Source organism: Apus apus, chromosome 1 (genome assembly GCF_020740795.1).
Source record: "Apus apus isolate bApuApu2 chromosome 1, bApuApu2.pri.cur, whole genome shotgun sequence".
Classification (NCBI taxonomy): Eukaryota; Metazoa; Chordata; class Aves; order Apodiformes; family Apodidae; genus Apus; species Apus apus.
Window position 1 is genome coordinate 168,150,484 of NC_067282.1, and position 27,104 is coordinate 168,177,587.

The window sequence follows — 27,104 nt, forward strand, 5'->3', positions numbered from 1 at the left end:
GGCCTACTGAATTTTATACACACATCCTATATATACTGCTCCATGAAGGGGCAACCTGAGCTGCACTGAAACTACTTGGCAGGAGCAGGGTGTCATTTCTGTCATTAGCAAGAGAGACAGGATGCTGCTTATCAACTTGCAGCTTTACAAAAACAGCTGCTCTCTGGCTCCCAGGTCCACAAATGACATGGTAATATTGAAATGTAAACCAAGGTATATTTTTTGTACATTTTTCCTAGCAAAACCTTATATTATGTGCTGCGAAATGTGTTGCAAATGATATATCATATAAATTAGTTGAAACACCTCATGTCAAGTCTGGAGCTTATGGTTTGATAGGTAAGCAGAAAAGACAGTCTTTGTTTACTTTTGTACTGTGAGAAACTAGAAAGACCAGGCATGCATGAAAAATCAACTCCAAAGCATTTTTAGAAGGTCACACAGAGTAGTACAAGATATTAGTGACAATTATAATAATTAGCACCAAAATATGCACAGCCAATATTATATTTCCTCAACTAACAACTGCATTATACCACACTACAAGCAAAAAAGTGGATATTTTGCCTTGTTTCAGTAACTTATCTCCCATTTACTTGGCTTTATGTCTTCCCTCTTTCTTACTCTCCTAAAACATTGTAAAGGAAATGGCATCTCAAAAACAAAGAAACAAAAAAGCAAAGACAAGTCGCTTGGCTCTTTTAGTATTCCACTTCACATGGAAAGAAGGCTTAAATTTGAAAAGAAGCAGAAGCCATTCCTTTTTCCTTGCCAGACTCAAACAAGAGCATGACAGAAGTTCACATCCTTCATTTTCTAGCCTTCTACCATGCAGCCATCCTTCCCCCTCCAGCTGGCCAGCACCAGGCCCTCTGCCATGCTCTCCTATTTAATCCCTGCCCTTAGTGGGGCTGCACAGATGTGACTAATTGCAATTGAGCAAACACTTCTAGTCCACCCAGGGACCAGGCTCCAGCTTGCTTTACATCCACTGTGTCAGCTCTGCAGGGACAAAAACATCAGTGTGTTTCCTTTGCAGCTCAGGACTGATGTGACACAAAGAGCAGATCTATCAAGGCAGATACACGGTGGCTTTTGAGAGCAGAATGGAGCCAAAGATTACAAAATCACCTGTAATAATTCTTTCCTTTCTCATCTGAATTCCTAAGAGGTGTTTCCCTCTCTTCCTAAAGCCATTGTTCTTCCTGTAATGGCTCAGCTGTTAATGTCACTATCTTTTGAAACAGGTGACGCTAATGGCAAGCTTGCTCTGGGCATATCGGGCTCATTAATATGCATATTCTCTCTTCATTCATTTGTTTCTCTGTTTACTTTGAAGTTGCCTTGCTGGAACCTGTGCTGCTTTTCTGTGTTAAGACTCTTGGCTGGCATTTCTCAGCTTGCTGCGTTTCTGGTTGTTATCTAGGATAGAAATGGGACTGAATGTTGCAAAAGCCATTTAATGGCACCTTGGGTGACATTTGGTGCCCAGCTGAATTAATTTCTTGGCCTCCTCACCTCACTGCTGGAACTTACTCTTTCTGCTTGCTCTCAAGTTGACTGTTTACATTGCAAATTTTAGGGCAAGTAACATCTCTGTATTTGTCAAGCAGCTGCACCAGGGGAGTAGAGCCGTGGTATATTTCTACAAAAAATAACACCACCTGGGTTAACTTAAGTGTCTCTCTAAATGTCTCTTCCACCTGAAAGAGCTGTTTCCAGCATGGGAGGAGAAATCAACTTTGACTCAGATATCAAATTCTTAGTGTGATAAAGGAAAGTGATTCAGTTGTCTTCTTTTATTTTTGGCTTTGTGATTCAGCAGCTTATTGTTTGGCTGACACAGTCAGTCATAACTGGGAACCTTCTGTGAGAGGGAGGAATAAAAACATATAATATTCAGAGGTCACTTTATATTAATATCTCTCCCCAAACAGATCAGTCTCAACATTGTCCTCTGCAATAGGCCCATATCACCCAAGGTTATTTTGGGGTGAAAGACTTGGACATACTGTTTTCCTCACAGCATTTACAGGGATAGTTAGGTAGTTTATCTTGAGCCTGCAGATGGTGAAAAGGTAGGTCTGCTTTCTACTAAGTCCCTTCCTAGCAAATGTGTAGAGACACACACAGCTTTCATGATTCCTCCATACAAAAACCAGTTTCTTCTCAGTAGACAGCCATTAGAAAACCAAGGAACACATCCTGTCTAGCTAAGGAGTGAGGCCAGTTTGATTAAATTAATGTAGTGGCCTAGTCTGGAGGGCTACAGGATTAAAACCAAACAAATGGGTACAAATGCCTTTTTCAGTACATGGGACTCTAAGGTACAGCAAAGCCAGTTCATTAAAACTATTATAGTTTAGTTGCACCCAGTTTGAATCCACTTTCAATACTGTGTCCCAGTTACTTCCAATCCTTTAAAGGGCCACAGCAGTTCTCATGTAGAAAAGCAGCAGTGTGCTGAGTAAGTTTTAAAGTAACCATTTCTTCTGCTGGATCTCAAAGAATTTGTGATGAGATGAAATATTTAAATATGGAGTTGATTTTTAATTCAATATAGTTCATTAAATTATTTGCAGCACTAGTTTTAACAGGATGCATAAAAAGAAGCACCCGGTAAGTTCAAACAACTGCACAGAGCAAGTAGTATAGACCAGCAATCACTAACTTATGTCATGATGCAAAAGGTGACATAGGAGTTATTTGGAAGTGGTGATACAGCAGGGCTGATAGGTGGGCAGGAGCTGAGAGCCTTGGGAACTGCACAGGGCCCTTCAGTGCAACCTGAGGGTTCCTCACCCAAGGGCCAAGAAGGGTCCAGTTGGGTGGTCAGTAGTGTCTAACACCTTTAACACGCAACCTCTTCCTGGCATGTGCCTCACTTGATGCAACATAGAATCCATCTCAAAGCCACTGGCTGAGGCACTTGACCTCAGTCTAGACCTACTGCTGCACAGCCTTGGCTTAGTAACTGCATGCTCTGCAACAGGAGCAGCAGTAAGTGTGCAACGTCATCTCAGAACCAATCACACACTACAGTGAACAGCTTCAAAACCAGACAGTGACTTCAGAAATAGAAGTGCTAAGAGCCAAAGTGGCCACCTGTGGAGGATCTAACAGTGTAGAAGCTGAGACCATACACCAAAATGTTTTTTGTTGTGGGTTTTTTTTTTCTTCCCAAAATTACCTTGCTTGCTTGTTTTCAGCACCTTAAAGTAGATAAAATCCATCTCAGCTAGCCCTGGAAATTGATGGTTATTGCACATAAAAAGTAAAACTGACTACCTAAAGACTAGTGTATTCAGCTTTGCTCTTACTAAAAACAACATAAAAATACTTAAAGCTCTGTGATTGTCACATCATAGTCATCTGCATCCTGAAAATGCAGTCAGTTCTCGTAAGACAATGCACGTCACTTCATCAACCAAAGAGAAGGACAGTTGAGAGAGCATGCCACAAAAAGATTTTGACTCACAGTGGCTAATTTCTGAACATCTTCATCAGATGCTCCCAGTGAAGCAAGTCCTATCTCTTGTGAAAACTGTGCAAACTTGGGATCAGCAAGTAGAGGCACATGTCCCAAGAGTTCATGGCATGTATCCCTAAGGGAATGGAAATGAAAAGAGAGTTGTTACAGAAATTAATGCCATAATAATTCCATAATTAATTTACCATAAGCCATTTTACACGGGTCTGACCTCTACAAGTCTTACCATGAAACATGTTTTTTACAGTGTAGTATTTCTTCCCTGTGTATGGTTCTGTAGAATTATGCAGGTTTGCTTACATTAAAGAGATTATATATCATTTAACTTCATTCATTCCATGATTCCCTCATGATTTCCAGATTTAGTGGGAAGGCCTGATCACTGCTGTCTTCCATGCTTAGCACCATGAAGACTGAACTGCCCAAAGGAAAGTCATATGTCTCACAAGTAGTTTTAATAATTTCTCTCAACATGAATCAAGTTCAACATCCAACACATTCCCTCTTACTCTTCTCCATTCCCCTTTCCACACCTGGGTACAGCTCCACAATTAAACATTTTGCCACTTGTCACTAGTAATTCAGGACAGTATTTACAGAGGATTCTGTGTGCTTACTTTCTCATTTAGACCTGAATTCCTACTGCAATTATCAGGTTCTTTTGTTACGCAGCCCACTGTTCATCAAGCAGATTTCAGAAAAAAACAGAGGACCCAAACTGTTTCAGAAAGAACTGCTGTCCACATCTGTAAGTGCATTATTAGTCATGACAAAGTGCAGATATAAGTGCATGAAAAATTGCTGACCAACCTAACCAAAGTGTACATGTATCATCTACAAAAGCTCTCAAACAATTCTGAAAGTTTTTGGTGCATTTGTTCACAGAAAATAATGGATCGGTAGTAAAGTTCACTTTAAAAATCAGATCTGACATTTCCTTTGTTTTTGTCTCTTCAAAGACATTTCTCTCTCTCTCTCTTTTTTTTTTTTTCCTAAGCTCCAAACAAATGTTTTAAAGGCAGAGGGAAAAAATAAAGTTTTCTGCCTTCTATCTGAAATAATCCAATTTGTCTTTTATAAACTATTTTTGTGTGGAAAGACACAGAACCTGACACTTCAGATAAATCATGAAGAGAAAAACAACTCTCTATATAATTTAAAGTTTGCTTACTGAGTGCTCTTCACCAAGAAGTCTGTGCCAAGTGTGTCTAGGTAGACAGTATTAGGTAGTGGTTTCTGCATGCATACAAATCAAGATTAGCATTTTTGGCATTCCCAGTTTGCCTCACCAAAAGCTTATCAAATATTGTTCCAGTGTTGGAGGGTTACATACAAGTCTCTCTTCTCAACCCAGATGGCCTCACTGACAGATGCTCAGAAACATTTGCCCAGGCTACATTCACACTTTTTGGTGGGACACATACTGCTCTGAAGTTGTGCATGACAACTTTGAACCAATTTCATATATGAGTAGTTCATTCAACAGTAAAGAGGAATTACCAAATCTCATTTATCTTCCTTCCTAGACATATGTATTTCCCAAAGAAGCAGGGGAGGTAAACAGTTACTCTTACACCTGACATAATAAAACAAATATGGTCCATGGACACTGACTAGAGATTCAGTTGTAGCAATATGGGTTGAGTGCTGAAGTTTACTGTGTGCCAACACTTTTAGTCAACGCCCATGAAACAGGTTTGATATGTACACGCCAGGAACAGTATCAGATATCATACGTTGGGAAATTGTTTGCATTGGGGTTTGGCTGCCTGGTAAAGCTTGTCCTTCCTCCTGAAAGTAAGATCTTTCCTCCTTTGTTTTTACATCATTGCATGTCCTTTCAGAGCCTGGGAAATTCCTGATTTCTTCAAAAGTGGCTGGTAAGTCTTCCTTTTGCAATCTCCACACCCCTTTGGTGATGCTCTGAGTCTTGCAAGATTATCTGAGTTCCCTACCACAAGACTCTTAGCTTAGATAGCACTCCCTCCCTCACCAGAGCTCAGACTTGAAATATTGACTGGCCCTGCATGGTGTCTGACTCTTTGTTCAGGAGATGGTTTACAACACTTGAGTGGTTAATCATCAAAGGTTAATGACCCCTTTTTCACTAATTCAGTTCCAGTCACAACAATTTAATCTGTCATGTCCTGCAAGATTTAGTTCACTAATTATATAAAGGACAGCAGGGAAAAGGAGTTTGCAGTCTGATAGATCCACCCAGAGAATTCCCAGTACCAAACGATTCACTAGAGGCACCCGACTCCTCCAACCATCACCTTCCAACACAGAAGCAGGCCACAAAGTCTATTCTCTGGAAGTCCAGAACTCTAACTCCAGTTCTCAGCTTTGCTGGAGAAATCAAAATTGACCCCTGAGCACTTCACCTATGCCACACTGCATCAATCAATATATATCTAACCTCCTATCAGTAGTTCAAATACCAAGAGCAAAGAAAATATAGTGGGACCTGCTTCACATTCCTGGTTTCGGGTAAGTATGCATCCAAGCAGACTTATGAAGCAGCACCACTACTATTGGTACCTGAGTGAGTATCTACATCTCTATTTTCCCATGCTGAAGTCACAGCCTCTGGAAACAAATAAGGAAAGACGTGTTATTCCTAGTTCTGCACTGCAACACAGGCTCTTGGTGTCACTTCCACCCTTGCAGACAAAATGAGAACAGACGAAGCCTAGCCCCATTAACCTTTCTCTCCTGGCAAGGGGAGGAGGATGAGAAAGCAGAAGATATTTCTTTCATGCCTTTAGCTGGTAGATTCTTCCATTAAAACTATGCAAAGTAGCACTTTGAACATGCAATTATAAAGAGAGCAGCTTGAAGAAATAAAAAAAAAGTGTATGAAGAAAAAAAACCAACAAAACAAAACAAACACCACCAAAAAAAATATCTTCCAGGCAGAACCATGAGCCAGGATTTGGAACTGTCATTGAAGTCTCTTAGATTTCCCTGCCAGTCTGTCCCTTTATAGATAGTCTAAACAATATAATTCTTCACTTAACTACCAAGGCTTGATTCTTTTGTTTTGTTTTATTCAGAAAATAATTAAGTTCCTTTAATTTATTCACCCACATTGCTCAGAGAAAATAAGATTTTTGTAATGCACTTTTCACAGCAAAAGATTTTTCTTGGAGTAAATTAGTTAGCAGAGCAGAGGAAATCTATATAGCTCTGTGAATGTAGTAGAAACATAATGAAACTCAGGAAGAAATGTTTTAAAATGCATATAGTAGTGATACAGATCAAACCAAATGAACTCTCTAATTTGTATCTAGCTCTATAGCCTGGGTGTTAAATCTGATGGAAAGCCCACTGAAGTCAAAGGGAGTCTTTTTACCAGGTTTATGTCATTGAAATGCAATATTCACCAAGCCAGGGACCTGCATCAAACCTTATTATAGCCCCATACATCAACCAGCAGATTTCAGGGCATTGCAGCCACTGCAGATGATGAAGAGCTGCCCCAACTCAAGTCAATTTAGGTTTGCTGCTGACTTCAAAAAAAAGCCATGATTTCACTGCACATTTCTGATAGCACTTACTACATGGTCTATCTGATGGAAAAAAAAAAAAAAAATTCAAAAGGGATAGTGGGTCTGCAAGAAGAGAGTAAGATCATTAGAAAATGAAAACTCAATTCTTCTCCTAGCCATATTTAGAAATGTTAAGACTATAACCTGGATTGTTAAGTTCAGCCTAAATAAGGAATAAAAATCTTCATTCTAACTGAACTATTATTACTACACAGTGACTTTCTGGATGCCATGACCAGAAAGGTTACCAAAAAATGTAGGTGCTGTTACTACTAAGGATCAGCCGTGATACATTGCATAATTGTGAATGTAAGGAGCATCTTGAAACTGCAGGCATCTCAAATCAATGAACCAGAGAACATCAGAAAAAGCATATGCAAACTTAATTGCTTCCTAAAAGATGTTCCTTCCTTTGTTCCTGCTGGACCTATATACCTAAATCCCCTATCAATATATGAAAATGTTCTTCTAGTTTGTACTAAGTTAATAAATCTCATCATTCTTTTGCTGAACACCAGTAGACGCTGCAATCTGAGACACTGGCTTCCAACAGGAGAGGAAATAATTGGTGCCAAACCTGGCACTTCCTAATCCTTAATTATTTAATTTTTTAAAAAAATTTATTGTTTACGTCTACATATGTTTTCAGATTTACCAGATGATGTCCAGCATCATCTATCCAAGCCCTTCTTTCAGGATTTTACATTGTAGAAATCTGCCTACAAGTGAGTGAATTCCTTCAGGGATTACCACCTCTTTCCCAAAAGAAACACACACACACAAAACTAGCCTCTGAGCATTTCAGCAAATAATTTGCCCAGTTCACATGCTGAGGAAAAGAGAAGTAGATAAGTGTATAACAGCACCACCTGGTGACTCCTGCCAGAATAATGTTAGAGCATTTTTAGATACAGCTTAATATGCGGTTCCATTAATCCTTGTATAGCCAAAAATATTTCTCCATGGTTTCGGGAGTCTATTCATGAAATCAAAGTTAGGCATGGGCCCAATTTTTTTACAGGTCTGGAGTTGAATATATACGTATGAACCCTTTGTGTAAATTTTGACCTAAAAAAACCCCCATACTCAAGTAGTCCAAACTGACTCAAAATTAGCTACAGTTTCATGCTAACCTCCTGACGACTGATTCACTGCAAAAATGTCATTCCCGTGGTTACAAGATCAGCAGATGCCTTTGGTAAAACTGCCTCCATATTATCTAACTGCTGTGCATTGTTCTGCCATTACTGCACAGAGCACAACATGTATAACACAAGAACTACAATCGCTTCCAACTTTTTTCTCCCCACACTTTTCATCGAGAGACCAAATGCCAAAATATGTCATCCAAACTCACAATATTCTGCTCTGGAAAAGCAGCAGTGCTGTCCCATGAAAGTCATCATTAAAGTGCCTCTTATTTCTATCATGTTCCCTATAAAGGCTTTGTATCTAATATTCTCTCTGGGTGAGAGAATAGAGCCTCATTACTTGCTTGCATTGTGCTGCAGGAGAGAAATGAAGTCCAGCTGTGGAGTCTGGCCCAAAAAAGATAAACAGGGATACAAGAAGACCAAATTCTAATTCTAAAAGCTTGCTTCTTTTTTTTTTTTTTTTTCAGGAGATTCAGGGCTTTTTTTCCAAATTGTCCAACAGAAAATAAAATTGTAGATACTTCTCAAAAATGTTTAGAAAATGTTCCATTTTCCACTGAAATATAATCCAGATTGAATTTTTTTACCCACCATATAAATAATCCAGTTATCTAAGACCCTTGTAAAAAGTGAAAAATAAGCTTTTGAATTAAATTCTGGCTCACCAATATTGAGGGTTTTGTCATCAATGGTATAAGCAGATTTCTACATTTGTTGGCAGGTTCCTCTTTTCAATCTTGGCAAATTTAATGTGGTCTTTTAAGAAACTAGTAAGCAGATTTTTTTCAGCACTAAATCAAATGTAGCAACTTACGGTTCTGGTGTGTAGAGAGGATCTGAGCCGTGTCGTATGTACTGAGTACAGTGAAAAACTCTATATGCTAAGCCAGCTAAAAAATCTCGAGGAGACAGGTATCCAGCAACTGGTCTCACTGTGAAGCCAGACCTTTCTGAAGTGAAGGAGATCATAAAAGAGCATATTACATATATATATCACTAGATCAGTTCCTGAGGACAGGTAATGATCTGTGGTTAATTATTCTACCAGAAGCATGACAAGGAGAATCTTGGCTGAAGATCACCACACATCATTTTCACCTATTATGTACAAGAGCTAATTTGCATAGCTAGCATATGTTTAATGAAAACAGCTTGAGGTATTTCAAAGCTGGTTTGAATACCTTTGCCTAGAAAAGATAAGGTACCGTAAGTGATGTTCTCAAATCACAGAGTACCTGATTTTTATGTCTAGTACCAAATGAAAGTGTCCAAACCAGAAGATTACTTCTGTAAAATATATTAAAAACTGAGATAACATAATAGGATTAAATAAAATCTGTCCTTGTTTTTACAGATAAAATAACTGTTTATGACAATAAAATACTGACTTTCACAGCCGAGGTCCTCATTTAAATATTTAACAAAGTGTTCTTATGCCAGATTAGTCCCAGTGGGGAATAATTTCAGACTCAGTGACTTTGAAAAGCACAATTCTATCCTAAATTCATTCTTTACTCTTTCCAAGAGTTTACAAGGAGAATGTTTCAGGTTTTTCTTCAACAGACACTACTACTGCTGTACTTAGTCTGAAAACAGTGCACTGACAATGCTGGGTGTCTTTTCATTCAATGTGTTCTGTATTTCATACTATCACATTTTCAGACTAACCCAAAAGATTCTTCTCATGAAACATTTGTATCTACTTAGAAACAAATATGAATATTACCTTTAAGAAAAACAGAAACGTCTTCCAACTGAGGCACGTTATCCTCTCTGTATCCACAGTACTTGGTCAGCAGAGGAAAGTTTTTTAAATATTCACGACAAGCATGGGTGGGATAGAGTTTACTGAGTTCCCTAAATATCACCCCCCATGTTTTAATTTCTTCAGCTGTGTACTCCACTCTGGGAATGGGTTGACCACTGTAAAAGTCCAAATAACACAAGATACATTTGAATACGAGATTCTAGACAGACTGTGGATGGCAACATTTCTGTGAAAAGTATTAAATAAATAAAGGCAGACAGAGACTATTTAAACTATTAAAAACTATTTTAAAATAAGAGCTAGATGTTTTTTTCTTAGAATTACTTCTTGATGCTTTGTTGTACATATTACCTTAATCTCCTAAGAACTGTAGCTCTTATTACGCAATGAGATTATTTTTTATCTTTGTACATATCATAGTGGAAAGACAGATTTCTTATATGCCATGCTTCTACACCAAAGGAGTATTTCTCCATTTATTGCCACTGATGTCTTCGCAAGTGCTCAGCTGAAGATCCTGATTCAGTCCCACTTGTAAACTCAGTAAGACCTTCAGCAGACTGCATGCTTCATGCATTCTTTAAAATCTGTAATATTCACAGTATTTTACAAAGTGAAGATTAGGCAATTACACAGATGTTTAGAAATGTGTGGATCCAACTAAAATATATGTACGTACTGTTTAGACTGTTGCTTACATGAGCAGATATGTTTGGAACCCCAAATTCATGCAGGACTACATCGTGAGGAAGTTCAGCTCAGAGCTAGCAGCTCTAGCCTAGGTGAAACTAAGCCTCTAAATACATATCTCTCTCTCTCTCTCTCTCTCTTTTTTTTTTTTTCTTCTGCACCATTTCTCTACCTCCTTCCCCTTACACAGACGTACAAAAATTGCAAAGCAGGAGCCATCCAGGGTACCTGCTAATCTGTCTCTGACGTCCAAGATTTGCTTTGAGTGGTAATAGCTAATTCAAAACTGACTGACAGTGTGAAAAGTGTGAAGAGCTTCTTCCAATTTGCACTGCCTTGTATTTAGCAGTAAGGAATTTCCCATTACATGGTCCCAGGCTGCCATCTCATGTTACAAATGCTTCTAGAAACTTAGTAATCTTTCTCTGGATTTAATGTTTACAATAAGTAATCTCTGCAATTTACCTTCTCCTCAGGTACACTCTTTTACCACACTGTAACAAAGTACATATTGCAAAGTGATTCAAAGGATTTCATTCCACCCCATCGGTCCCTACATCCTTCTCCCCTGCCCCAGGGCTGTCAACATGGGTGCTCCCACCTAGTGCTGTGGCTTCCCCAGTGTCACAGACAGTAGGCAAATAGGAGTACCAGGCACAGGGAATCCCACTGCAGTGGAATTGCAGTGCTGGGACTTTGCTGGGCTTTTGCTGGGGTTTGGGTCTCCACTTTGGGTGTCACCTGGTTCATAATCCTGCTTCCACTGAAGGATGTAGCAAAGAATGGGCCCTCATGTCACATGCAATTGCTGCTATGCAGTCCCTACAATGCACAAGAGAAGAGCAGAAGAGCATCCACACCACATTTACTGTGGCTGTCACCTCACCTTTAATGAAAACTTACTGTTTAATCCCCTTGCCTTTGACTAGATCAATGTATTTTGATCCACAGCAGTATCTGTCATTGTCCTGGTTTGAGCCAGAACAGAACTAATTTCCTTTTTAGTAATTCCACTTTTCAGCAAGTCTCTTCTAAGAAATTTCACTTTCTGAAATTAACTGCATGTTTTCCAGTCAGTGTCTGCTTCTAGGACTGATAACGCTTGATATTAATAGTTATTGTTGAACACTGTGCAGAATCAAGACCACTGCTGGGTTCTGCTAAACTTCTTGTGTGTCAGAAACAACAGGGAGGAAAAGCGGTCACACCTGTGACCCTCCTGTGGGGAAGAGTGGACCAGACAGGTGACCTAAAACTGACCAAACAAAGTGATCCTTCCCGTATGCGTCATACTCAACATAAAGCTGAGGGATCACAAGGGTCAAGCTCTTCTTCTTCCACGGCTGGCATCCTGAGGGGACTCCATCCATTCTTCTGCCTTTCCAAGCATTCCTGAATCTGCACGTTCCTGGATGCAGCTCCTGTCTGCCACTGTCTCCAGGAGACCAGTCCAGGACTTCCCCAGGGCTGCCCTGCAGCCTTGGTGGTGATGTGAGCATTACGGGGGGGAAGGGGGGGCAATATTGGATTTGTATGTGTTTGTATATTTTTTATTTTTCATCATTACTGTTTCATTAAATCTGTGTCGTTCAGTTTCCAACCCCTAAGTCTCTCTCCCTTATTCCCCTTCCTTTCCCCTTCTGGCAAAGCAAGAGGGGTTAATAGAGAGCACCTGTAATTCGCTTAATTGCCGGCCCAGCATCAAACCATGACAGTCAGTCAAAGGCCACTTTGTATGAAGTACTCATACTTGTTAAGGACCCACTGAACATCCAGTACATCCACTAGTTCCCCTTCAGCCACTCTTTTGCAGACACGGCAAGAATTGCAACACACATAGTGAAGCATTATTGCACATCAACAGAAGCTGCACGGGGTCCGTGCCCACTCTGCCATGGCAGGCCACGCTTCACGTCTAGTATCTGTCTTCACATCTACACTTGATAAGCCTCAAGCTGCCCACCAGCTCACAGAAAGCATAACACAGCTATTCTGAATCATGCCATACATGACACATACAAGCAGGCTGCCACTCCATCCACCTGGGGTTGCCAGGATACTATGCAATACTCATTCCTTTTCCTTAGGCCTGGCCTCTACTACGGATACTGCCAGTATGGGTTAGCATCGGCCCAGCAAGGGGGAAGAAATGTGTGCACCAGTGGAAAAACTCAGGTTTCTATTTAGCTTGTCACTAGAGAGGTATAAACACAATTAAGGATCTGAAGCTTGTTCACTGCTCTCTAAAAGGTTTATAACTTAGTTATTGTTTCAATTAATTCATTAGTACTCAAGTAAGCTTCACTGAACATTAATTCCTTAATAGGATTTATGCCTGGGAGAGCTGATCTTATTTCCAGCTGATCATGATATTGCTTTATCGAGAGGATCGAGGTAGCCAGACTTGAGGGAGGACCTGTGCTTTTATCACTCAGCTCTGCAAATCTCATTTTTCTCACCCTCTTTCTTCAACAAGCAACACCCACCTTGTGCTCAAACTTTCTCATAAATCATAGGAATGGCCAGTTTGCTTGTGGCTGAGTAAGATGATTCTACAAGCTAACCTATCCTGAATTTCTATTTCCCTTTATTAAAATAGGGTCTTTCCATTTTGCCACATTCATGAGCTATCAACTCATATTATGAATTCCCTCTTAAACCTCGTATTTTTCCTCCAGATTTAATTTTCTCAACACTTTTGCAATCCCCTAATCAGTCTCAAAGGACTAATTAGCCAGATTAACACATTTTCACTATCTTTAGGATAGAAGCTAAGTGAACAAGGGAAGAATATTTGGTTTTGTCCATTTATTTCATACAGCTGATTTTCACTGCGGTGCTCTATTAACAGGTCCTTCACTTTAACATCCAGCACCAGCAAATACCTGCTCCTCCAAGTTCACTACTTAGTGTTTCTCTCTCTCCACTGCAGAAGCCTCTTTATGTTCAAGCAAAGCAGAGCATCTACCACCATGGAACAGCAGCTATTCATAAAGGAAATACTGATCTGAGATTTTCAACTCAACTATTTTTGACAGAGCCGGTTCCTTGAAGCCAATTCTTTGCAGCCAAATCTCTTCATTGTTTTGGGTGTTTTTAAGGAAAAAGGTACTTTTTTACACTGGAAAATGAAAAGTAGAAATGCATCAAGACTCAGTAAATTATTAGGAATGCCACTTACCTGAAAGACACTGTTCAAGACAGCGCTCTGACTTTATCCCTGAGGGAAGCAGTCCTTACCAGAGAGCTATTCTTTTTGTATAAATAAGTAAATAGTCATTAGGCCACAGAAGAGTGTGATGAGACTGAAATGTCGTGTTGAGACACCTGTATTAATTCTGAGCTCCCCAGCATGGGTAGCAGAAACAACTTAGTTGTAGCAGCATGGAGTCCTCCCTGAGCTTATTTGCTTTTCCTTATCCTGGCTTAGGCTGAGCTGCAGGATGCTAAGGGAAAACGCCTCCCTGGGCTGTCTCTTCAGGGGTACCAAGAGAGAGACTGACTGCAGCAGACCTAAGGAGTATGAATGGGATTTTGCCATGTGTAAGGTAACTGCCTGATCACTGGCCTCCCAGACATTTTATGGCCCCAGGCTAAAAATACATGAAAATTGTCTTTCCTCTGCTGATAACAGTAGGAAGAGTTTGAAATCTTTAAAGTTTTTCAAAGATCATTGGGATAAAGTTGGCTATTGCCATAAAACTTCTCAGCAGTTTTGCTCAAGTCCAAGATCTGGCCCCCAAATAACCTCTGATTTGGGTTGTTTGATTTTTTTGTAACATGCCTGCAGAAATGGTTCTTGAGCCTTCAAAATCTAAAAAAGGTAAATATTTTTCCTTTTCTTTGTCTGTTTTCCTGGGAATATGTAGCATTACTCTTATGTGATTTTTGTGAAGAGACATCGCTCACTGGTTTCAGGGAGAAAAGGAAAACTTTGCAGCAGAAAACCAACCACTGCTTAGTGAGCCACAGCATGATCTTTCCACCACTTGGGCAGCTGAAAGGGAGAAGGGAAGACAGTATTTCCAGCAACTTAGCAGGTGTGAAATGCCTGGTAATACTGCTGGGTAGATGGAGAACTACCCGCCTTACTGAAAGAGCTCTAGGAGCACACAGAGCCCTCATCCACAGGTATCTGCTTGACATTTCACACTGCAACAAATGCTAGGCAAGAAGAACTAACTCTACAGCAAGCATTAAACTGAAATAATGATGATAATAATGATGATGATGATAATAATAATAATAATAATAATAATAATAATAATAATAATAATAATAATAATAATAATAAAATCAGCTGTAAACAAACAAGCAAAAAAACCTCTCTCAATTTACATTTGAAAGCTGGCTAAACTTAGGACCTACCTGGTCAGCCAAGGAAGCTTTTCTGACAACCAGCACCCTGCCCCTGCTAGGCGGCAGCTCTTTGCATTGGATGAATGTCAAAAGCAACCAGCTAAACAAATGCCACCTTGGGCATAAAAAAGGGGAACCAGCACTAGCACTTACTTACTAGATTGGTAACAGCTAAACAACAGGATGGGACAAAAGTAAAGGAGAAATATCATCAGGATTGTATGGTCAGAAAGCAGAGTTAATCCCCCTGTCCTCCAAGCCTTCTGTAGCCCATATCCTAACGTTATATTAAAAACAAAAAAGAACTGAAAAACCTTCAAAAATCCAATTGCTTCCTGAGAGGATGTCTCTTCTATGAAGGGAGACAAAGGGGTTGCTTTTTATAGTCTTTAAACAGCATATGTAGAAATCTCAAAGAAAAAAAAAAAAAAATCTGAAGAAGTGGGGTAAAATGGAAAAAAAAAGCATTAAATGAGTGTTCTTTCCCTTGAGAAAGAGAGCTTAGGCCTGTTGCAAATAAAACCTAAAGTATGAATAGAATTAGTTGAATGCTTTGGTGACAAGAAAATTGCAACACAGTAGGTAGCTGTAGGTAGCACAGGAAGTTTCCTTACAGACAGGGATAGGAGCAAGTGGAAAATACTGACATGGTATGCAAAAAAAAATATATAAAGAAAAAAGAAAACACATGCAGTGTATTTGTGCACAGCTCCACTGACTACAGAGAAATTCACTGACTGAATTCTGAGAAGCTTAAATCTGTGTTGCCAAAATTGATAAATGGCATTTTGCAGCATCCAGTATAGTAAGTGCATGAAAAGAAATCAGTAATTTTCTTTTTTAGTGAGCTCATCCAGCTACATAGGGACGCTAGGTATGTGCGATACAGCAGTGCAACAGTTTGACATTAAGATATGCAAGCATTTGTAAAAGAGTCTAAGTTTAAGCAGCTACAAATAAATGCTGAAAAGGTAGAGCTTACCTTTCAAATGCTTTACTTGCCTATATCTGTACCAAAATTATAATGGGATTTCAAGCATCAGGTTTGGCATTTATAGCCTACACTAAACTAACCAAAGTTGAAAGGATGACTGTCTACTATTAAACTTCATCCTACAGAATTAAGTAGAGCATGGCTTCTAACTAGACAGCAGCATGGGAAAGAATTATGCCAGTACTTACTATTTATAGCTCATGGCAACATCCACAAAGTACTTTCTTCTCTGTCGATAGACGTTGTCTTTAAATCCCTTAAGCAAGGAAGAAAAGAGTCATTTACAATAAGGACAGAACATTAGCTGTAGGAATTATAAAATAAATCATTAAAGTGTTTATTTAGTACCTAATTATATTGTATTTTGATTAACACTGTCTACTGGACTGCACGAGAAAATAAAGATTTCTTGGCTTTTTTTCCCCACTAAAGTCCCACAGGAGTTTTTTTAAGACAGGGTTGTGCATAGGTACTGTCATTCATCCAAGATGTGAAAAAGGGAAACTTTTCATTTTGTCTCACTCATATATTCCTTAATTTGAATGGAGATCTAGATGAAGGTGCAAAGCAGAGTAACTGACCTATCCTTAATATTTCCTTCTTTGCTGGAAGTTTCAAGTGCCCAGAGTTTATACACAACTCATTTTAGAGATGCTACTTCAGCAGTTTCCATCTTAACCATCTTAGAGACTAAGCCATCAGCCTCAAACAGGAAATATGCACATTTGTCCAATCCAAGTTAGGGAGAAAGGGTCATGGGCTACAGCAGACTCATACCTTTTCCATATTAACTGCAAAAGAGCTGTATAAAACATACACACCAGCCAGTTACAGCCCTTTGAGATAGTGAAAACTGAAGCAAGATCTCTTCTACACCTAAAAAAGATGTAGACTCTTCACGTTTTGGATGGCAAGAGATAATCTATTTTCAAGGTATCACTGCGAACCTCTTGAATATGAAAAAGGGTAAAAAGTTAGTGAAGTTCTGCAGTCAGTAGTCCAGAAAGTGCATTAAGTTTCCCCAAGTCAGACCTGAAAAGTAAAACACATTTTTTCCCTAATGCTCACATATACAAACACAAATCACTGAAGGGGTAACACTGTTGATTTGAAATATTTGTAGGAGCTTCCTGAAAACTCAGAAGGCATTTTACTACTCTATAACCAAAGATGCTCTGCTGCAGCAGGGCAAGAGAGGATGTCAAAGGACTGCAGAAAAACTTCAAGCCTCCACTCCTACACAGAAAAGTTTTCTGACTGACAAAAAGTTGCTGTAATCTGGGAGAGTCTCCTTGTCTGCTTAATATCTTTTTGACAAAAGCACTGAGTTACTCAGCTGCAGACTGTTCAAGAGCCAAAAGGGAATGAAAGACAGCACAGGGAATTTAAAACCCTGTCATGTGTGGTGAAACTGAGACTAAAACCAATAGCCTATATGGAGTGGGTTAGAGCTATGCTGCTGAAGAGGTGCTGTGCTGGTTCTATGATTCTGTAATAGGGTAATTCTCTTTGGTCCTCGGCACATACACGCCACCACTAAGGAACAGGGAAGGCACCAGAAGTGGCCTTTGAAAGGCCAACCACAGACTTTACAGGTTTTTTCCCTCATATCTAATGCTTCCCCCAACCTAGCATGCTACATAGGCTAACAAATGGTGTGTAAATTATGTTTAGAAGAGCTCCCTCAAGTGTAAAATATATATTCATATAATGCAAATGTCTTTTTTCATTGTCTGTAAAACCAAAGGCAGATTTTCAGCAGAGCACTCAAGTATTTAATGAAGGCAGCAGCTCAGAACATAAAACAGTATCAAATGGCTCGTCACAGTCATCGACTCAAGGCTAGAATGAGCAGCCACTGAGGCCTCTGTTTGAACCAAATTACTGTTAATGGTTGAAGGTAATTGAAAGATTTTTCCATTCTAAGAAAACGTGAGGTAAATCCTGGTTTGTCATCAAGAAGTACACGGCAGAAACCAGGATCCAGAAACGCACTTCCCAGCCATGGGCCCACAGTGTGGGAAGGACCCATGCACGGTAGAGATGGCTGCAAACCAAGTGAGGTGACGATGCTTATCATGACTGATATGTGGGCAGGTGACACCAGGGACCATGGAGGTGGGGCTGCCAGGGGGCATTGTGATGATGTCCATTTGGTTGTGCGTGCCGGAATAAGGGTCTGTGCCTGAGCCCCCACTGCAGCACGGCAGCTGTAGGAGCTGTGGAGCAGACAGAACAGAAGGCAGCAGTCTGAGTGTTGCTTCTGCACTGACATAGAGCCCCAAGCCAGGGACACCAGGAGTACCTGCCTCTCCTCAGCCAAGTAAGTCACCATGGAGGAGTCTGCACAGGTGCTGTAGTACCATGGTATAGCACAGATGTATCACTAAAAAGTCCCCTACAGGGAACTGGTCTTACTGCAGTCACTTAAAACCTCTTCAGGACCATTTGTCACCATCTTGGACAATACCAACAAAAATATATGTGACAAAAAGCCAAAGGAGATTCTTGCTTACAGCTACAGTTTAATCTGATTCTATTACAACACAGTCTTACTGTCAGATATCTTAGTTCATTTGCTTACTTCCTTTCAGCTGGAAATTTCCTACAATACCATCTTAATCTGGCCTATTTTATTTTGGAACATGAATTAATACAACTAGTTACCACCAGTAATTTTCAGCCAAGTGGTCCAAATTTAGAAACTTGGATTTGTATCAAGTGTAAATGTCGCAAGGCAAATGTTTGCAGTTATCTGCTCTCTAAAGACTCAGAGGCATTTATGGACATCAGCCAAAAGAAATAAAAACAGTAACAGATCTATCATTTTGCCTTTTGCATTCAGCATTTGGCACTACTGCAGATAGAGCTTGTGTGAAATGCAGGCTTGCCTCCTGTCACCAAAGTCAGGAACCCATGTGAGACACCTTACCACCTGCTGCATTAATGCAGAAACAGGAACAGGCTGCTGTGATTCATTTTGTAATTATTTCCTGAGTGCCCAAGAAGTCTTCCTTCATAATTCTCTCTTCTCTGACATCTACATTAATATAAATTCTTAACCAAGGGCTACCTGTGGCAGAACCAGAAGTCACATTGATCTGAACTCCTCAGAGTTTGAAACCTTCCTATCAATTAGTTAATTAAAATAAATAAATAAGTGAAAGCAGTACAAAAGGGGACATAATTGTTACAGAATAAGTAAGTGTTCAGGAGGATCTCCTTTTTGGATGCCCTGCTAGAGGAAAGGGAAATTAATTCCCTGAAAGTACTGAAGAGAACTAAATTCCCATCTTCTGAAAACCACATGCTAAAAAAATAAAACAGTCAGAATCAGCAGACTTTTTATTTGACTGACAAATAACTTGAACAAATTATCTACAAGACAATTTTATGTTACACTTACAGGGTGATCTGCATCCAGCTCAGATCCATACATCAAAACTCTCTGTGAGCATTTGTCTAATTCAGATATCTTTCTGGGGAACCAAGGGACACAGTCGAGATCTGTAGAAGACAGAATGTGAGCTGAATGTACTAGAATGTAAGACTATAGAGATACCTGTGCAAAATATTTGTCAGTGTCTAAAGCAAGTGATACAAAAGCAGCCTTGCCTTCTTCATCAGTCCAGATGTTTTCTGGTGGATTGAGAGATACAATATTAGTTTGAAACTTGAGCAACTGGATTAGTTCATTAAATTCTTTCTTACTGCATTCACAGTCCACAAAAATTTCCACCTCTGAGTTCCTTCTCTTTGATTTTCGTGATTCAATATGAACCATACTCACATGTTTCTCCTGTGGAAAGATGAAGTAATGGATTAAATACTGACATACCAGCTAGAAGGGTAATATTCAAGGCATTTTCCTTAGGAAAGTTTTTCTAAAACTGTTTTCATTAAAAGCATTCACTCTGTATTTACACAGTTAGTTAGTTAGTGATGCTTAATAAAGACTGAAAACAAGAAAATCTGTATACTTAAAGTACAAACAAAACTATTTAATGAAGAAAGTCAATACATAATTTTGTTTTATCAAATAATTTTGTTTTATCAACCAAGACAATCTCTAGCAGAAGACAATATTATATTTTAATTTTTTTAAAGAAAAAAAATAGAACACAATTTTATATTTACCTTTGCTATAAATAATAAACTTTAATGCAATTTTATTAGGCCATATAACATCTTTAAAATTATGCTATAAAACATGTTCAGCTTCAGTATCTCTTACAGACTCGTAAGGAAGAAAATATTATTGTGAGGGTAACTATATATCAGTCCTCATCTATCTCTCTTGCAGTAATTATCAATAACCTGAATTGTTAACAGTAATAAAATTAAAATCTAATTCAAATTGTTTTCATTGCAATGTCCCCATCAAAACTAAACAATGCAACAACCATCAGTGTGTACATAATTACAGCATGAAAACTTTCCTCTGGGGTATCTCTCCCACCACAACTGCTGCTCTGCCAAGGGTGCCATACAGTGATGGACAACCCCACTGTGCTGTGGCTGACCTGATCCAGTGTTGCAATAGCCTTGCTTCAAAACAGCAGGTTGGACTAGATGAAGCTTTCAACCAGTACTTCTATTGACTCTGAATTTTCCTTTTTTCCTTTTTTTTTTTTGGCCAGACAGACACTGTTACTTTTCACAACTACCTTTTCTCTTACTCACTGAAGCCAAAAAAACTTTTTGTACTTCCAAATGGGGAGAACTCTGTGTTTGTAATTCCTGTCTGCTGCCTTGTGCAGAGAAGTCCATTTCAGATCAAGGTCCTCTCTGGTACAGCCAACTAGCAGTCTCTGCTTTTATACCTCTGGATATACACACATAATTCTTTCACGGGCCTGCTCCACAAGGGATGTACCTGGCGTGTTTCCTTAGCTAACCCATTCACGTAACAAATTCACCCTGACCTAACATAGGTTGAGTAGAGAGCAAATGCCTGTGCTCCTCACTCAAATCATTAAGCTACTATGTGAATGGGGGCAGTATTTCTGCAACATCTTTCAGACATGTTTTAAGAGACCGGAATGAGTTTTATGCCTATTCCCAAGAAGGGAGAGTTGATGTGTGAATCCAGGATTTCAGGTATGAACCCATACAAGCATTTAAGCCAGATCTGCAGTTAGATGCTTAACCCTTGGAAAGAAGCTGCATTGAAAACATTACTCCTTCTGTAATTCCTATCAGCTCACTCAGGCTTCTTCACTTTCTGTCAAACATCCTGATTCCTGGGAGACTCCCTCCCAGGGGTCTAACTCACCTCTTTTCCTTGGCTGAGTACATCAGCCATACATACAATCCACTCCCAGAGCCTGCTCCTGTGAGTTAGGGTTGGTGCTGTTCACTTTCACCCCTCTGCTGATTTGGCCTTAGAGGTAGGCTCCAAGCCACCTCCTAATATTCCCTTCACTGCACTGCACAGACTCAGCAACCTAAGACTTCCACCATACTGCTTTGCTTTAACTATCTTCAGACATGCCTCCAAGGCCTCTTCAATTTATTAATAAGGCAAGCAGACTACATGTAGTACCACCAGTCTGACCAAAAAACACCAATTGCACAGGGAACTAAATGGGAACCAATACTTCACAACTTACATTCTGGTTAGACACATTTGAGTCCTGACCCTGAAAGCACTTAGAGGTGAATTTAAATTTATGACCAAACATTGTCCTCCAGTAAGGCTGTCACCACCATCTGACTTGGAGCATGTAATTTAGAAACTGCTCTCTGCAAGTTTCTCCTTTCATTGTGGCCAGGACCAACAACTTCAGATCTCATTTACAGTGTTGAGAGTTGCCCATCGGAAATCTTAAGTGAATAGTGTGAACATCAGCATCACTGTTAAACTTTATTCCAGAAAACCCTCCACAAGCCCAAAATGCTTTGTTGAATGGTTCAGAAGATTCTAAGTAACTTGTATTCAATTCTGAAGAGTATAACTGCACTCCTTTCCTTCTGCCATGCTCCATTAGATTTATACCAACAGAGACTGACCTCAGCAGCTTTCCTCAGTCCAGTCAGCATAATGATTGTAAGTCTTACCTGGAAGAGCCTGAGAGCTTTCACCAATCCACCAACTTCATTCTTCAAGGAAAACACCACAGCTGTCTTTCCACCTTCAGAAACAGACTCACCTTTTCCATTTCCCTTATTCCCTTTCTTTTCCTCATTTTTCCCAGAACTTGATCTGTTTAGCTACAAATGGATAAAGAACAGCATCATTTCAGATGCAAACAGGCACTTCCCCAAAGGAAGTCCTTTTAAGCAAAGAGAATTTTTTGTTAGAAAACAACTGAACGCAACTCATCCAGACTTAATTTAAAAGGTAACAGATTTACTTGAAACCACTATCACAGGTCAAAAGCTGCTGTTAGAGATGATTGTGCAAAATGCCAATTCATAAAAACAAGCATAAGGAAAAGTATATGAATGGTTGGGATACAAACACAATTGCATTTTTTAGGCCAATACTATCACTAGTAATAAACTGAGATGGTCTGAATCACTGCAGAATTGCAGTGATGCTGTACTCCCCTGTACTAGTTGCTTTATGACCATTCACACTGGTCTGTATTCTTGTATTACCCATTAAATTGAAAAACATGAAGTTTATGTTCTCTGTTGTACCACAGTTAATATTGCGATATAATGTAATTTTTCCTGAGAAATCAAAAACTCTGTTGATTATACAAACGAGGACAGAAATACAAGCTTAGACCGTACCTCCCCTAGGAGGTGAGCTGGCTGAGGAACTGAAACACAGAAAATCACACCATCCTCAGCCACTCCTACATTCTTCTCACAATTTGGTGGTCCAAGACTGTTCTAAGCTCAATTTCAGCCAGCATTTTCCAGAAAACATAATTTTTTCAGCTTAAATCTAGTTGAGATGCCAACAATACAGTTTTTATAGTCAATTTTTATAAGATTGACCATGATTTTCAAACATTAGCCTGCATCTTCCAATGCAGAGATTGTGACTCCTGCAGAAATTAAACCTCCAGTGAGCTACTAGCTGCTTTTTCTAAAACAGTATAATCCATAATACAGTCACTAAAAGAAAAAAAAGGTAAAGATAGAAATGAAGAACCATATACAACCATTCCACATGGATTAATTTCTTTCTTTGACAAACTGTAAAGCAGCATGAAATAATCTGAGAGCACATTAAGCTTTTAAACAGATCTCACAATGCTTGATGACAGCCAAGTTAGATCTGTATTCTTATTTTTTCCTTTCCGGTAGGTTATCCCATTTGCACACATCAATGTCTATGGACCTGTGCCAATGGACTTCAGTATATCTCCCTGTGCTTCTAAAAGATTTTACAAGATTTTGTCAAGTGCTCTGTGACCCAGCAGAAAACTAGTAAACTTCAGCTTGATTCCTTTTCAAACTGGATTATGTAAAATCATTTTCTTAAAAATGGAGACCACTGACAGTGATATTTGCATCACATGGTTCATGTCACATTGGTTTACTTTTGTACCTGACCCTAGTCCATTCTGAAGTATCTTCCTCCATTGAATAAAGAGCCTGCAGCTCCCAAGTCAGCTCCCACTGGATCTGCTGAGTTTGATTTTTTTTTTTAAGGTAGAAGAATGCACTGAATAGGCCTAGATAAAATGAATCATCTTGCCAAACGCTACTTTTTTAAACAGCACAGGTTAAACTAGCCACACTTAAACTACTTACTGGACAGCCTAAAAAGTCTCTGTGGTCTTTTCTCGTAGTTTATTAGACTACACAGAAATAATCTGAACAAGCAATTACATTTGTGGAATGATAGATGAAGAGTTTCAAACATGCTTATTTTTTAGTAATTGAGCTTATAGGAATCTGCTCCGTAGGAGTTTTGCTCAGGGATAATTTAGGAGCAGGCCACTTTTGTTTTCACTTTAATAATATTTGGGATTTTGCTGAGCCCTTTTCACATAAATCAAGTACACAGCCTTCACATGAAGTGACAAAGAGGCTATTTTCATAGCATCTGTGATTTTTCACTGTGTGCGGCTTTCTGGAACCTGTGTACCAAGAATCATGTACTCAACTGAGTGTCTGGGAATTTTCTTAGCACCAGCTCCTCAGGGAAACGAGACCACTCCAAGACTCTCATAGGTTCCCTAATACTCTCAAGTGGGCATTACCTGAAGTGATGGCTGAAAGCCTCTTGCAAGCATTTGAAAACTAGATTAGCTGTTATAAATCCAGTAGAAGAGGCCATGGGATTGAAAGAACTCAAATGTTATCAGCCATCCTCATTAGTACACTTCATAAGTAAATAATGACCAGCAGATCAACTTTCCTAATGAAAATCAATTATCTAGAGCAAGCACAAATACTCAGGAAAAAGGTGGTCTATAACGGAACTCAGTGAAAAAAGTAATTCAAATATAAAGACAGTAAAACAAAATCATCCTGTTAAATTCACTAATTCCAATAGAAGCAAAGCATGTACAAATAGGGCTATTTCACATTTTACTATAAAGACAATAGGCCAGTTCACAACTGGAACAGACTGGTGCATTATTTTGGCTCGACTCAAGTGATCTGAATCCTCGTGTGTAGCAAAATTTTACAGGAGGTAAAGTCTTCATAATCCTAAACATTTCATGTATTCAGAGCAGATTACATTAGTACCTATTCACACTCTTTACTCTTATTAGAGTGCACCTATTCACATACATTTACCTGGAAGTTTATCCCATGCTTGAAACCACCCCAGCACCTGTTGCACCTGTGCCATCATCTTACAGGGACCTGCTTCTACCTCCCGGCAGGGCTTTCAGCAGGGACACTGCACATCCTCTGCACGACGCTGCCCCTCGTTTTCACGTCCCAGCTAGTCAGCAGAAGCTGGGAAACCTCAACGCCGGCTGCTCAGCAGGGAAGTGCCACAGGCAGGGACAAGCGCGTGGGATTTGCATCCCGCCACACAGAGCTCTAGATGCCGGGCTGCGGGGTTTGTGAGTGCCTCGAAAAGGCAGGACCTGGGACACAGCACCAGCGCACAGCGGCGGCAGGACTCACCACCGGCTTTCGAAACTCAAGCAGTTAAAAACACCTGACGCGGACCCCAGTGCTTTGCTATGATTCCAACAGCAACGCAGCTCACGCCAGCAGTAAGGGCTTCATTCTCAGGAAACTTTCGGTACTGTCAGAACACGCTGCCACGGCAGCGTTTTGAACGAGGAGCGACGGGTCTGCAAGGGAAGCTTCCCCGCCCGCTGTCACCGCGGAACACCGCCGGTTCGCGGGCCGGTTCCGAGCCGGGGGGACGCTCCGGGCGCCCCGGACGGGCCAGCGGGACCCGGCCCAGCGGGACCCGGCCCAGCTGGCAGCGCCCCCGGCCGCGGCCACCACCCCCGCCCCGCTGCCGGGCAGGGCGAGAAGCCCCGCTCCCAGCCCCGCCACTTACGGTGAAGCTGCCGACAGGCGGGCGCTCCTCCGGCGGGGCCGAGTCCAGCGAGAAGCCCCTCCGCGCCCAGTACTTGCTGGAGAACATCATCATGGCGGGCTGCATGGGGCCGGCCGGGCGGGGGGCAGCGCCGCGCTCTGCCCGCCTCGCCCCGCGCCGGCTCCTTTTATACGCCCCCGCGGGGACTGATGGAAACCCGATTACGGGAGACCCGTCTCCGGGTGACGAGAGCCGCCGGCGGATGGACGCCCACGGCCCCGCTCAGCTCAGCCGCCGCCGCGCACCCCCAGCGCCGCCGGGCGGGACGGGCAGGGCTGCTGCCCCTGCGCCCTGCCCGGCCTTGTCGCCCCCGCCCCGGCAGGAGCCCCCCAGGGCCGGGGGGGCGGCCCGGGGCTGGCTGTGCCGGCCGCAGCCCGGAGGCGGGTCCCCCCGGCCGGCCGCGGGGCTGCCGCTGGGGAAAGCCTTCGCCTTCCCCGGCCCCGCCGCGGGGGCACCGGCCGGTCCCTCGGCCCCTCCGCCGGCCGCGGGCGGGGAGACACCGCCTGGAGCCCGAGCCGAGAAGCCAAAGCAGCCTGGCCTCTCCCTCCAGCGCGGGCAGGGTGGGAAAGGGCCGGGGCAGGGCTCCCAGCCCAGGGACACGCTGCCACCGCGGCCCTGGAGGAGAACAGGGCCGGGACAGCAGGGTCCAGCGGGGACTGTGTGCCAAAGAAAAGCAGGAGCTGAAGTTTCTGTACAGAAAAGTTGTGCTGACATTTTGATGTCAGAAATTCTTTGATGTAGAAACTCAGTCTCTCTCCCTTTCAGACAGTGCTGCTTTGAAAGCGACGCTGGTCCAGGGAAGAGGTGCTGAAGGATAGGAGTGGTACCTCAGAATGGAAGATTGAACACACCTTATATATTGAAGGGTGACTGTTGACATGCAAAAAGTACTGCCAGTTAAAGAGAATGCTTAACTGGAGATCTGAGACAACAGCAGCTGTGGTTTCTGCCTGACCTGTGAAAGAGCCAGACTCCCATCATCAGACTCTTCTAACCACAACATCTGTAAAGCAATTAATCACCTCTGAAGGTAAAACAATCCCATACAGCTCCTGGGACTCCTTTATATTTATATGTATATTACAGTTTCACTTGTCTCTTAAATAACCATGTCTCTGGGGCAAAGATTTTAATTTTTTTTAAGAACTTGTTTCCTATTTAATCTCAGGCTACTATTAACTCAAATTGTGAGCAGAAAGCAATTGCTGAAACAATAACTGGATTGGGAGCACTGGTTCATTAAGGTTCCTTCAAATGCACACAGTTTTCTCTGTTCAAACGTACCAGACAGGGGAAACAGTCACTTCTTCCTCTTGAAAACACTGTCAGTGACTTGCCCTGCAGCCTTCCCGAAGGGGGGCAACCTAGCTGAATGTGACAGCTGGCATCAGGTGGCCTTAACTTTGTACACATACTGATCATGCAGATTGAGAGCAAAAAGTTAAAATTAAACCTACTGGCACTGAGACACTAGGCAGGGAACTGCACAAGGCAAGTAGCAGGAGGTATCGTTCATAGTACTCAGCTTCATGCCACATCTCCCTCTGAGTTGCAGATTGCCTCCCTCCCCAACCTCAATTCCTTTAGCCTTGCTAGACTCCACATCTTGTAACTAGCATTTAC

General features: G+C 41.1%; 1 protein-coding gene across 1 annotated transcript in view; it reads right to left on the bottom strand.

Annotated features, from left to right (window-relative positions):
• Nucleotides 1-25,576, bottom strand: part of TPH2 (tryptophan hydroxylase 2) — a 49,945-nt gene extending 24,369 nt beyond the window's left edge. The window contains exons 1-8 of the mRNA XM_051622018.1: nt 25,443-25,576; nt 22,067-22,219; nt 19,622-19,805; nt 19,413-19,513; nt 16,195-16,262; nt 9,922-10,118; nt 9,010-9,145; nt 3,479-3,605 (exon numbers count right to left, since the gene is read on the bottom strand). Of these exons, the coding sequence (XP_051477978.1) occupies nt 3,479-3,605; nt 9,010-9,145; nt 9,922-10,118; nt 16,195-16,262; nt 19,413-19,513; nt 19,622-19,805; nt 22,067-22,219; nt 25,443-25,547 (1,071 nt within the window). The 5' untranslated portion in view covers nt 25,548-25,576. The remainder of the gene's footprint in view (nt 1-3,478; nt 3,606-9,009; nt 9,146-9,921; nt 10,119-16,194; nt 16,263-19,412; nt 19,514-19,621; nt 19,806-22,066; nt 22,220-25,442) is intronic.
• Between the last annotated feature and the right edge of the window lie 1,528 nt (nt 25,577-27,104).